The 12,314-nt window shown below is 41.7% G+C and overlaps 1 protein-coding gene across 3 annotated transcripts; it reads left to right on the top strand.

The window, feature by feature from the left end:
• The first annotated feature begins 9 nt into the window (after positions 1-9).
• PIGBOS1 (PIGB opposite strand 1) lies at positions 10-6,876 on the top strand. Of its 3 annotated transcripts, XR_009695114.1 has the most exons (4): positions 13-224; positions 1,541-1,799; positions 2,773-3,051; positions 5,535-6,876. XR_009695114.1 is itself a non-coding variant. In XM_061157207.1 (2 exons), exon 2 carries the CDS (start codon positions 1,616-1,618, stop codon positions 1,778-1,780), a length of 165 nt encoding a protein of 54 aa, XP_061013190.1. In that variant the 5' UTR covers positions 10-228; positions 1,541-1,615; the 3' UTR covers positions 1,781-2,184. The 3 variants fall into 3 exon arrangements, 2 of the variants coding, with proteins under 2 accessions (XP_061013190.1, XP_061013189.1); XM_061157207.1 differs by lacking the exons at positions 2,773-3,051; positions 5,535-6,876 and having other exon boundaries at positions 10-228; positions 1,541-2,184; XM_061157206.1 differs by lacking the exons at positions 2,773-3,051; positions 5,535-6,876 and having other exon boundaries at positions 17-224; positions 1,541-2,184.
• The last annotated feature ends 5,438 nt before the right edge of the window (positions 6,877-12,314 follow it).

The raw sequence follows: 12,314 nt of genomic DNA, 5'->3' as shown, positions 1-12,314 counted from the left end.
CCCCCGACGGTGGTCCCCGCGGCCCACTATTGCTCGTTCGGCAACGCGTGTACGTCTTCGCCGAGGACTGGTCCGCGGTTTCCCTGCTACATTTCTTTCTCGAGGCATTGTTCCCTTCCTTTGGTTTCGTGGTCTCTGCGGCCGGGGTGCGGAAACTTCTGAAAGGAACTGGATCTCACCTCTGCGGGTGCAGCCTGGAGGCGGCGGGGAGCTGAAGCAGAACGGTGTGTGAGTGGTAATGATAGCACTGATAATTACAAACGGAAGTGTTGGTGTAACGTTGCATGCTTTGGGTGATCTTACAGTGACTATTTGTTGAGCGACGTAGGCGGGATAAGGGTAATTTAGCCTCCTGTACAGATGTGGAAAATGAGGCCCCCCCCAAAGGTTAAAGGACTTGGTCAGTGTCGTTTAGCGAACTAGCAGCGGAAGGGGAACCTTCCCGAATTTACTTGTGGTTTAATTGTGCGTTTTACAAGGAGCTGACTTGCAAATGTCTCCTTTTCTTACACCCAGTAGTCATCGAACCAAGCTTGGTGAAGTTCTCATTTATCTAGTTAAGTGTAGAGTCCAGGAGGAAAAAAGACTTTTTCCCCCAGAAAAATCGTAAATTACGATTTTACCGATATATTAAGAAGCAGCTACTAGTTACTCCGCCAGTGTTGAGTTTTGTGACCTCGGGGACTGGCTTAGGAGGCTGTGAAATATTGTTATAGGTTGAATTTAAACAGTGATGTAATAACAGGTATTTAGTTTTACTGCTTATGTGACAGGCTATTAAATAATTTTTTTTATTTAAAAAAAATGAAATATTGTTATAATAAAGAAAACATAAAAATGATTCGCTCTGTTTTACCTGTTTATAAATATGTACTTAGTACCTCCGAACCATAGAACTTATCACACTATAGACTATTGCAAAGAATATAATTTTCTGAGAAGTTCTAGAGTCTTAACTCTTCAGTTGTTAAAAGTAAAACCAGTGAAATCCCTATTTTATTTTTTGTCAAAAATGGATGGTAGATGACTTAGAGGTGATGTCAGTTTGTATCTACTATAGCATCAAAGGAACTAGAAAATCTTTTAGTTTTTAAAAATTGTTTTTAATCACATATATTGTCATGAAATAGTAAAGAAGAACTAATAATGAAAAGTAACAAATCTCTCCCCTCTCAGATGAGATTGGCAATCACATTTAACTTTTGTGGACGGCTGTTTCTTTTAATAGTTTTGTATACCTTTAAAGGCATAAAAAGCATGTTCCTCTATTTTTTCCACACTTCTGCCATTTAGTGAAGTATCACTTTAAAACCTCAGAAAACATTCTATAATGGCGTTTAGCTTTATCTTACACCATCCCCTAACCCTCATTTCTCATATTCGCTTTGTATCTATATTCTTTATTTTAGTTACATCAGAAAGCATATTTACATATTATGAGAAAACTACTGTTTCTGTAGGAGCAAAGTTGTGGCATGAAGTCTTTATAAAGGATATTGTGCTGAGTTACTGCTTTACTTCCCATTTTCTTTGTATACAGACCTGAAGAGAGTTCCTGGATGTGGAGTTTGTTTTTTTAGAACCATCCTTGTGCTGTGAAGTGTTTGATGAAAAAATGTTTGGAAGATTGACTTTTCCACAACTGCTTTTTGCTAGCCTCCTTGGAATTGCTGGAGGAATATATATTTATCAACCAATATTTGAACAGTATTCCAGAGATCAGAAGGAGTTAAAAGAAAAGATGAAATTGGTACAAGACTCAGAAGAGAAGAAAAGTTGATACTACATGGAGTTGAACTGTAATTGCGTAAAATTTCATTGAAATTATATGTTGAGTATAAATAATCTAGTAAAAAGTTATTCACTATAAATAATCTAGTAAAAAGTTATCAATTATACTTTAAATGTAAATACATTATTGATAAGTGATTTTAAATTAGCTTTAAAAGTAGCACTGTCAATTTTAATGTTTACTTTACTTTTTGTCATTCTGTGTCTTTTCACCAGGATCTATGAGTTTGTTTCCTTTTAAGCAAAAATGAATGTATTAAGGACTATTTTATTTCTTAGTTGAGGCATATTTTTCTGGGAATGCAGCCTATACATTGGCAGTCTAGAGTATATAAACTAGCTGGGAATTGTGTTTACAGTTGTGTTTGTAAATAAAGTTAACCAAGTTACCTACCTCATGCAGAATGCCCCTCAATTAGCCTACAGTTAGCCTACTTTAATATACTTCAGCACTCTTTCAATTCCTGGCTTTCTCATCCCAGGCAGAATGGAGGTGTAAATTGAGAATCAGGATGGCTCAAATTAAATAAATAGAGGTTTTTGAGACGGTAGATGGTGTCACATAGGGTGGCAAACATTACACAGATCTGTTTACTTAACTCACTAAGCAAATTTGCATTAATAATCACGATCATGGAAGAGTTAATTTATTATGAAGCTATTCATATAGTTAAAGGGTCTTTTGGAAATTGCTGAGAACTGATTTAATTTTATATTTTCAGTGAGAGCTTAAATGTAACACATGTACAAAATACTGTAAATCAACTCATTTTTTTTTTGAAAAATTAATTATAACTTAATATAAACTATCTATGATGAGATCAGTGTAAGTAATAGGATTAAGAGAGAGAGGGGTGAAGTTGAACTGCTGCTGCTGCTGCTAAGTCACTACTTTTGATCATTTTGAGAAGGATGCACCTGTCTGTTTGATAGTCACATACCAACTGTCAGAGAATGAGTTGATTTTTTTTTTTCCCCCAGTAAAGGTACTGCTGCTGCTGCTGCTAAGTCACTTCAGTCGTGTCCGACTCTGTGTGATCCCATAAACAGCAGCCCACCAGGCTCCCCCGTCCCTGGGATTCTCCAGGCAAAAACACTGAAGTGGATTGCCATTTCCTTCTCCAGTGTGTGAAAGTGAAAAGTGAAAGTGAAGTTGCTCAGTCGCGTCCGACTCTTAGCGACCCAATGGACCGCAGCCTACCAGGCTCCTCCATCCGTGGGATTTTCCAGGCAAGAGTACTGGAGTGGAGTGTAGTAAAGGTACTACAGCCATTCAAATCGAAGCTATAGTGAGATGCCACTTCACATACACTAGGATGACTGCCGTTAAGGAGAGAGGAAGTAGTAAGTGTTGATGGGAATGTGGAGAAGTTGAAATCCTCGAATATTGCTGGTGAGGATATAAAACAAGTTTGGCAGTTGTGGAAGTTTGGAAGTTCCTCAAAAAGAACATATAGTGTTACCATTTGACCCAGCAATTCTGCTTGTGGATGAATATCCCAGAGTAGTGAAAACTTGTCTGCATAAACATTTGTAAATGAGTGCTCGTAGCATCATTATTATAATAGCCCCAAAGTGGAATAATCCAAATGTCTCAGCCAGTGAACGTATAACTATATTGTGGTATATCCACGCAATGGAATATTCCTTGATTGAGCGCAAAATGCCACATATTGTATAATTCTATTTATAGCATATGTCCAGGATAGGTAAATGCATAGAGACAAAGTGGATTAGTATTAAATATTTCCCAGTGATTAAGGGGAGGAAGGTATAGGGAGTGACTGCTAATGGATATAGTGTTACTTTTTAGGATAATGAAGATGTTTTGGAACTAGATAGTGGTGTTCAGTGACAGGTTTGTGAATATGTTAAAAACCACTGAAGTGCACACTTTATAACTTTATTGTGTGAGATTATATCTCAATAAAATGTCAGAGAGGACTTCCCTGGTGATCCAGTGGTTAAGAATGTACCTGCCAACGCAGGGGACATGGGTTTGATCCCTGGTCTGGAAAGATTACATGTGCCACAGGACAACTAAAGCCTACATGCCACAACTACTGGAGGCTGTGCTCTGCAATGAGAGGCCACTGCAACGAGAAGGCCCTGCTATTGTAACCAGAGTAAGCCTGTGCATAGCAGTGAATACCCCGTGCAGCCAAATAAATAAAAAAAAATAAACACTGTCAGAGAGGGGGAAAAAAACCCCACTGCTTCCAGAGTAGCAGCTGCAGTTGGGCTAGTCCATTGTTTTCTTCCATAATTTGTCCAGTACATGTGTGTGGTATAGAATATACATAACATAAAATTTAGTATTTTTATGATTTTTAAGTACATTTCAGTGGCATTAAGTATATTCACATTGTTGTGTGACCACCATCACCATCCATCTGTAAAACGTCTGTTTAGTCTTTGCAAGGCCCAAAGAACTGAATTGAATGGCAACCTGGAGATGCCCCACCCCTATATCCTTCCTATATTTGAAGGTGGCGTTAATGTCTGCAATTCTTTGCATGAATTGCTTCCAATTTGCTGTCATAGTCAGGGAAAGCAGATTCAGGGGCTTTCAGTTGGTTCTTTATACAATAATGATGTAGTATGGACTGAATGCATCCCTCCTTTTATATGGGGGGAAGCCCTAATCCCCTTGTTTGGGTATTTGGAGGTGGGGCATTTGGGAGGTAATTAGGTCCTGAGGGTGGAGCCCTTATCAATGGGATTAATAGTAGTGTTAGTCACTTAGTCCTGTCCAATTCTTGGTGACCCCATGGAATGTAGCTGTCAGGCTCCTCTGTCCACGGAATTCTTCAGGCAGGAATACTGCAGTGAGTGGCCATTTCCTTCTCCAGGGGATCTTCCCAACCCAGGAATCAAACCCAGGTCTCCTGCACTATAGGCAAATTCTTTAGCATCAGAGCCACCTATGTTTAAAAGCATCAATGGGATTAGTGCCCTTAAAGAAAAGATACCAGAGACGTGCTCTCTCTCTTGCCCGTGTAAGGATATAGCAAGAAGATGGCTGTCTGCAAATCAGGAAAAGAGGCTTCATCATATACTGAATCTGCCTCTGCCAGCCCCTTGATCTTGTACACCTCAGCCTTCAAAACTGTGAGAAAAAAATACCTGTGTTTAAACCACTTATTTAGTGGAATTTATTAATAGCAGTCTGAATAGACTAAGGCATGGGTCTTCCTGTAAGATCAATGTGCGGTCCCTGCCGGCTACTGAGTGTGTATATATATGTGTGAATATGTGTGTATACATATTATATATCCTATCCATGGACCTCAGTTTGGGGAGGAATGACAACGGGTTCCTGTAAAACAAATTTGGGCTAAACCTGCATTTATCTTATCCCACCCCAAGGACCCTGCACTCTAAACTGAGGGACCATGGTCAATTTAGAGCTTCCTTGTACCAGCCTCAGATCATGCAGTCAACAGGATCTGAATTTTGTCCTGGTTAAAGGCCTTGGGTCTCTTGGTAGGAGCAGAGGAAAGTTTATGGTAGATTCTTGTGGCATTGAGGAATCCTTCCTCAGGTAAACACAGCTTCTTTAATTGTTGGGTTTAAATTTACAGAATTGACTTAAATCAGGAAATGTAAAAGATCTTGATTCCCAGTGTGAAAACCAACAGCCTTCTGCTCACTAGTTCTTAATTTTCTTTTAAAAATATGTGAGTCAAGAAACACCCCTTTCTTTCCGCAAAACAATAACACCCTTCTATCTTTTCCTTCAGAATATGGTGACCTTTTATGCTGTTGGCATAGAACCCTGTATGCTATCAAGTCAAGACACCCTGGGTATGCTCCAGCCTGGCTTCCCATTTTAGCAGTTATGACTTGCCATCAGACCTTTGCCACCTGGAAATTCTTTTGTTTCTAACTTGGGAGTCCTGTTGCAGCATCTTCTGTCAGTCTCATCTCATAAAGGATGTCCATGTCAGTGACCTCCTCACCAGTGCCTCAGTGAAAGGAGTCCCATCAGGGCCTTGCGGGTAACAGCAGCTGGTGGTTCTGCAGTCTCATCACAAATCCGTTATTCTGACTCCAAGGTCAGCAGGGCGAGATAAGGAGAACAAGAAAGTTAAGGAGGGAAAGCCAAGACGATGATAGATTTTCAAGGGGGCCACTTGACTTGATCCTATGGGATTTTCTGAAGAGAATTTAAAAATTTTTTTAGCTATTGATTTGAAGTAACTTCAGACTTAAAAAGTACAAAAATAATATTAAAAAAATTCATATACTTGTTATCCAGGTTCCACAGATGTTAACATTTATCCACATTTGCTTTAATCTCTCTCTGTATATATGTGCTTACATATTATGCACACACAAACATTATTGTTTTTCTAAACCCTTTGACAAAAGAATAAATTGCCCATGTGATTCCCATAAGCTCTAAATATTTCAGTGTGCAACTCCTAAAAACAGGGATGTTCTCATTTATTATTATAGTGTAATAATCAAGATCAGGAAGTTAAGATTGATAGGATATTATTATCTAATATCAGATTTCATTCAGATTCTACTAAGTCCTATTAATGTCCTTTAGAACAAGACAAAAATATTTTTCTGAACTGGGATCTAATTTAGGGTCACATTTGAATTTAGTTCATGGTTCCTTGGTTTTATTTATTCTTGTTCCTTGAAAGTGAAAGTGAAGTTGCTCAGTCGTGTCCGACTCTTTGCGACCCCATGGACTGTAGCCTACCAGGCTTCTTAGTCATTGCCTTTTATGACCTTGAAATTTTCAAAGAATGTTGGTTTTTTTTGTAAAATATCCCTTAATTTGAATTTGTTTAATGCTTCTGTATGATTAAATAGCTTCAGGTTATACCTTTTTGGTAGGAATACTGCAGAAGTGATGTGTTGGTTTGATTCACAGATTCCTATTTTACTCAGTGAGTTATAATTTATTACTGTCACCAGGGCTGACCACATGATTTGTGGGGCTCAGTGCAAAATGAAGATGCATGGCTATGGGTAGGGATCAGAAAGCCAGTCTCTTTCCATGGACTCACTACAACTCATGATGAGTGTGCAACCCCCAGTTTACAAACCTCCATGCTGGAGTGCCCTTGATTCCTGGGTGGTGGCGGCAGGAGGTCCCTGCTGGTGGCACATAGAATGTACTATGGTGCTACCAGACTAGGGCGGGAACACCTGCCTTCTTGCCCACCCCATGGTGCCATGGGGCGTGGGCTCAATCCTGATCTCTTCTGTACTCACAGCCAGGCTCCCGGCCATGTGGAAGGTGATGGCAGAATGTAGGCCTCCCTAAGTGAAGGTGACCAAGTCACTGCTTTGGAGTTGTGAATGCAAGGCTGTGCAGGTCCCAGGGGACTGATAGCTTACAGTGAACAATGTTGGATTCGTGATGTCCGGAGAAGATGTAGCATCGGGACCAGGGACGAGGCTTGATCACTCAAGAGCTTTTGTGTAGCAGAGTTTTATTAAAGTATAAAAAGGGACAGAGAAAGCTTCTGACAGACATCAGAAGGGGGACAGAGAGTGTACCCTTGCTAGTCTTAGCAAGGGAGTTATACTTTTTCAATTGGTTATTACAGTAAATCAAAAGGATATCTCAAGGTTGTAAAGGTCTTACCAGACCCACTGCCACAATTTACATTTTAAGATGACAGGATTAGTCAGAAGGATCTCAAGAAGGAGAAACATGTCCTCAAGCCAGATCCATTGTTATATTGACTAAGACAAAGCAATGTAGAAAAAAAAAATTGTCCTTTTTTCCTCCTTGAGAGGCCCAGACCCCTATCTCCTCCTCAGGGACCCCGGACTTCTTATCAACCTACTGTCAACTGAGAAAAGATGTGCAACTTGAGAGTTGTGAGTTAAGTTTTGTTTGGGGCAAAATGAGGACTGCAGCCCGAGAGGCAGCATCTCAGATAGCTCTGAGAGACTGCTCCAAAGCAGCAGTGGGGGAAAAGTCAATATATAAGGTTTTGGTGAAGGGGGAGTTCAATACCATGAAGCACTCATTTGACAAAAGGACTTTTGTTAGTCATGAGGATCTGATGTCACCAGAAAGGGATTTAGTGCTTCTCTAGATATGAGGAGTTGCAAGGCGAGTGTATGCTCCTTGGTTTTTGTCTCAACAATGATTAAAGCCTTCAGCGGTCACAGCCCTCGGGTCTCGGACAAACCGTGTCATAGCTCTTAGACAAATCAGTGTTACAGCTCTATTTTATTTAGAAGATAGCAAGAGAATCCATCCTTGAAGAAGAGAAGAGAGTGGAGGAGCATGGCAGCTCGGGGGCGGGGGGTGGAGGGGGTGGGGCGAGAGAGAGAGAGAGAGAGAGAGAGAGAAGCGCTTGGCTCCTCCTTTTATACGTTTTCTTCTCCCTGGGCCTGCCCTATGCAAATTGGGCTCAGCCAGGAGTGCTGTTCTACCTGAAGTCCTCACTCCGGTCCTCTGTTTTATTTTCTAGGGCTTTCCCCTTCCTTATCTTTTAGCCACCGCCATTTTGGACTCCTTTTCCCTATTCTACCTAACAAGATCATAAAATCTGTTCCTAAAAACATCCAACTATCTAAAAGACCTTTTCCTGTCCCACCAGATTCCCTGGAGCACAGAGTGCCTCACTCCACCCTGAACTCCCTCAGGGGTTGTTGAAGGTCAATAGCTATAGCAGCATGGGGTTCAATCTCCCCGTGGCAGATGGCAAATGCTCTTGGTAAGTGCCAATTTGTAGTTGACACTACCTAGGAATTGACTCTCTCAGGACCAGAAGGAGAGGCATGGGCAGTAGCAGGAGTCAGAGCCATGTACATACAGAGGCTTCAAGCCTCCATCATGCTCCATTGTGCCATCAGATTTCACTTGTAAGACAAATTCAAAGATAAAATTACTGAAAATTTTAAGACGGTGACTGCAGAACAATGTAATTCTGTGTGCTGGGCCCTGTTTGGTGTTCTGGCTGCAAGGCCATGAAGTCAACCCTGATGATCACTACTTTTATGTTCAAATTGTTCTAATTTGGTCAGTTGGAGTCCTTTCAAGCTGGCCTTGGTGTTTTTTTTTTTTTTTTTATTTCCAATATGAAGTTATTTTTGAGCATTTTCTGAAAATAATTTATAGTTCAACAAGTTTACAACTAGATACAAAATACTTAAGAATATACTTAGACATTCACAGTGGACATATTTGAAAGGTAAGTTTTGTTAATGTAGCTTATAAACAAAAATATTTTGACAGTCCCAGTTAAAACAAGCAAGCTCTTAACTGAGGTTTAATATACTTGGTTTCTGTAATAACGTTCTCTTGTTTTCCTCTGGATACACTTTCCTCAAATTCCTTTTTGAATTTCCTTTGCCCATGCCTTAAATACTGACCAATCCTCTGGATTCTGCACCAAGTCCCCCTTTTACCCTTTCAGCACATTTTCTAGACGAACTCATTGCCTCTCACATCTGAGTGGTAACAGCTCCAGTTCATGTCTTCTGTGCTTTAGACCAGCTTTTTCAACTGCATACTAAAGAGTTTCACTTGGATGTTCTGCTGGTGCTGGCATGTCAGAGTTGCAATGTCCTGGACTTGTTGATTATGGTCTATTTCACTCTCCCTTCCTGTTGCTTTTGTCAGGTGAGTGTATGCTCCTTGGTTTTTGTGTCATCACAACAAAGATTTGGAGTGACGGACATTAAAACCCCCTCCGCGTGTCACAGCTCTCGGGTCTTGGACAGACCGTGTTATAGCTCTCAGGTCTTGAACAGACCATGTTATAGCTCTTAGACAAATCAGTGTTACAGCTCTATTTTATTTAGAAGATAGCAGGAAAATCCATCTTTGAGGCATGAGGGCACGTCGATCCAAAGAGGCGAAGAGAAGAGCACCCCAGTGCGTTGTGGAGGCGGCGGGGGGGGGGGGGGGGGGGTTGGAGAGAAAGAGCGCATACACACGTGGGAGAGAAAGAGAGAGAACCCTTTGGCTTCTCTTTTTATATGTTTTTTTCTTCCCCCTGGGCCTGCCCTATGCAAATTGGGCTTAGTCAGGAGTGCTGTTCTACTTGAAGTCCTCACTCCAGTCCTCGGACCTTCCTTTGACCTTTTGTCCTATTTTCGAGGGCTTTTCCCTTCCTTGGCTTTTAGCCACTGCCATTTTGGACTCCTGTTTTCTATTCTAACTACCTAACACTTTCTTTTGCTTAGGGGTTCCTAGTTGCCCAAACCAGAAACTTGAGCATTTCCATGAATTTCTCCTTCTCCCTCCCCACCTACAACCAAGTCTTCTTGATTCCCTCTCCTAAGTATCTCAAATCTGTCTATTCATCCTCATCCTCAAGGCCACCCTCTTAAACCAGATCACTGTTATTCCTCACTTGGATTTCAGCATGCTCATTGGCCTTCCCAGCCAATTCTTAGCTTCACAGCCATTAAGAAGATGCATTGTGAATTTTGGTCCTGGCTTTGCCACTTATTAGCTGTGTGAGGTTGCTCAATCTCTTTAATGTGCTTTTTCCTCATCTGTAATATGGAGATAAGAATAGTGCTTATTTCATAGGGCAATTGTGAGAAGTAAATGAGGTGATATATGTAAAGTTCTTAGCATATTGGCTGATTCAGAATAAATGGTCAATAAATGTTAGCCTTTATTACAAGCATTCCAGGGTCCTTCATTACCCAACTTCTGCTTATTTCTCCAGTTTCTTTGCTCTTTCCACTCATTTTTTCAGCTTTTCTAAGCTTTCAGTTGCTCCAGTATCTCATTCTCTCTTTTTTTGCCTCCAGGCCATTCTTCTGATCTTTTTCATAGAATTCTCTTCTCTCACCTTCCCCAGGGCTTCCCTTGTAGTTGAGCTGCTGAAGAATCAGCCTGCAATGCAGGAGACCCTGGTTCGATTCCTGGGTCGGGAAGATCTGCTGGAGAAGGAAATGGCAACCAGTATTCTTGCCTGGAGAATCCCATGGACAGAGGAGCCTGGCTGGCTAAACCCCATGGCATTGAAAGAGTGGGACACGACTTAGCAACTAAACCACCCCACCTTCCCCACTTATTCATCCTTCTTAATCTATACATCACTTGTCTCTGGGATGTGTTGATCTGGTATCACTTAACTTGTGTTCCAATTAGTCAGACTTAGCCACTGAACAACAACTTCCCTTATTAAGGATCTTATCTCACTGTACAGAAGTTAACTTGATCTCTTTGAGGACAGGATCACTAAGGGCAAGGACCAGTTTGCCTTGTTCACTATTGCATGTCTAGTATCTAACTAGACTTGCTGGATGAAATGACAGAATGGGTGATGTATGAGCCACAGCATCGCTGTTTTCTGACCTGCCTGGTGAACTCCTGCTGACAGCCCTGCCTGGCTGTAGGAGTGGGGAGGGCTGAGCACTCCTTGAATCATGTGAACCATTAGCGGTTGCTGCATTGTTGATGCCCTCCCCTCCCCCCCAACAGATCTTCGCTGATCAGTGACTCCCAGGACTTCCTCTACACATGAACATGGGGCTACTTTCCCTGTTTTAACCTCCACTGATAACAGTTTGATGGCTTTTCTCTAAGGAATATCCCTTGAAACCATCACCCTGTAGTGAATCTGTTATCCCTAACTCTGCGGTTACTGCATTATATTTGCCTGGAACTATTAAAATGAATATGTATTCAATATTTAGCAATCTCATATGGTTCATCCTATATGTGATTTTTTTAAAGTAATCTGAGAAGCTCATTGTATTGTAATGCAAACTGAGTAGTTATAGACTGAAAGGATAATGGGATTGGGCAGGTGGCCTTGAGACAGCTGGAATTTGTGATGCAAGAAGAATCCGTGAGATAGAACGGATAGGAGGAGCCGGTGGACTAGGACTTCCAAACATTTGCTTTGCTTAGAAGTAGAATCATTTGGCTGAGGAGTGCTTTGCTGGGGACTCCCCTGGCAGTCCAATGGTTAAGACTGATCTTCCAATGCAGGGTCTCTGATCAGGAACTAAGATCCCAGATGCCTCCTGATGTGGTCAAAAATTTTAAAAAGAAAGAAAGAAAGAAAGAAGGAAATGCTTCGCCTGAATGAGCCCAAAAGTGAATTTGGCGCCTCCAGGGAGAACCTGCGGGCCTGAAGCTTCCCACCTCTGCCTCGCAGCCACAGGTCCAAGTGGCCCCCAGACAGCCGTCGGCACTGAGAGAGGGAAGCCGCTAGGGGGCAGCAGAGGCTCGCAGATGTCTCGCTACAGGGGCTAGTCTTTCAGGTTTTTTTTTTTTTTAATTTTTTTTTATTTTAACGAATTGCTCTAATACTTGGAAATTTAAATAAGAGAGATTTTGTAATCTGAACTCTACTGTTCAAGAGCAGAGACCCTGTTTACTACCCCACTTACTACCCTTTCTGACCGCCCCCACTCCCACCCCGCCCCAGTCATCCAGTCATTCTCCAGTATCCCAGAGCTTTCCCTCAGGCCAGCAACACCAACGCCAGGCTACCCGAGTGAGGAGCTGGCCGGGCCGGACGCACAGCGGCAGAGCCGGGACGCCCAGCGCGGATCCGGCCCCCGAGGAA

Source organism: Dama dama, chromosome 12, assembly GCF_033118175.1.
Source record: "Dama dama isolate Ldn47 chromosome 12, ASM3311817v1, whole genome shotgun sequence".
Taxonomy (NCBI): domain Eukaryota; kingdom Metazoa; phylum Chordata; class Mammalia; order Artiodactyla; family Cervidae; genus Dama; species Dama dama.
Note: the sequence above shows the minus strand (reverse complement) of the source record. Positions and strands in the feature narration are given on the sequence as shown.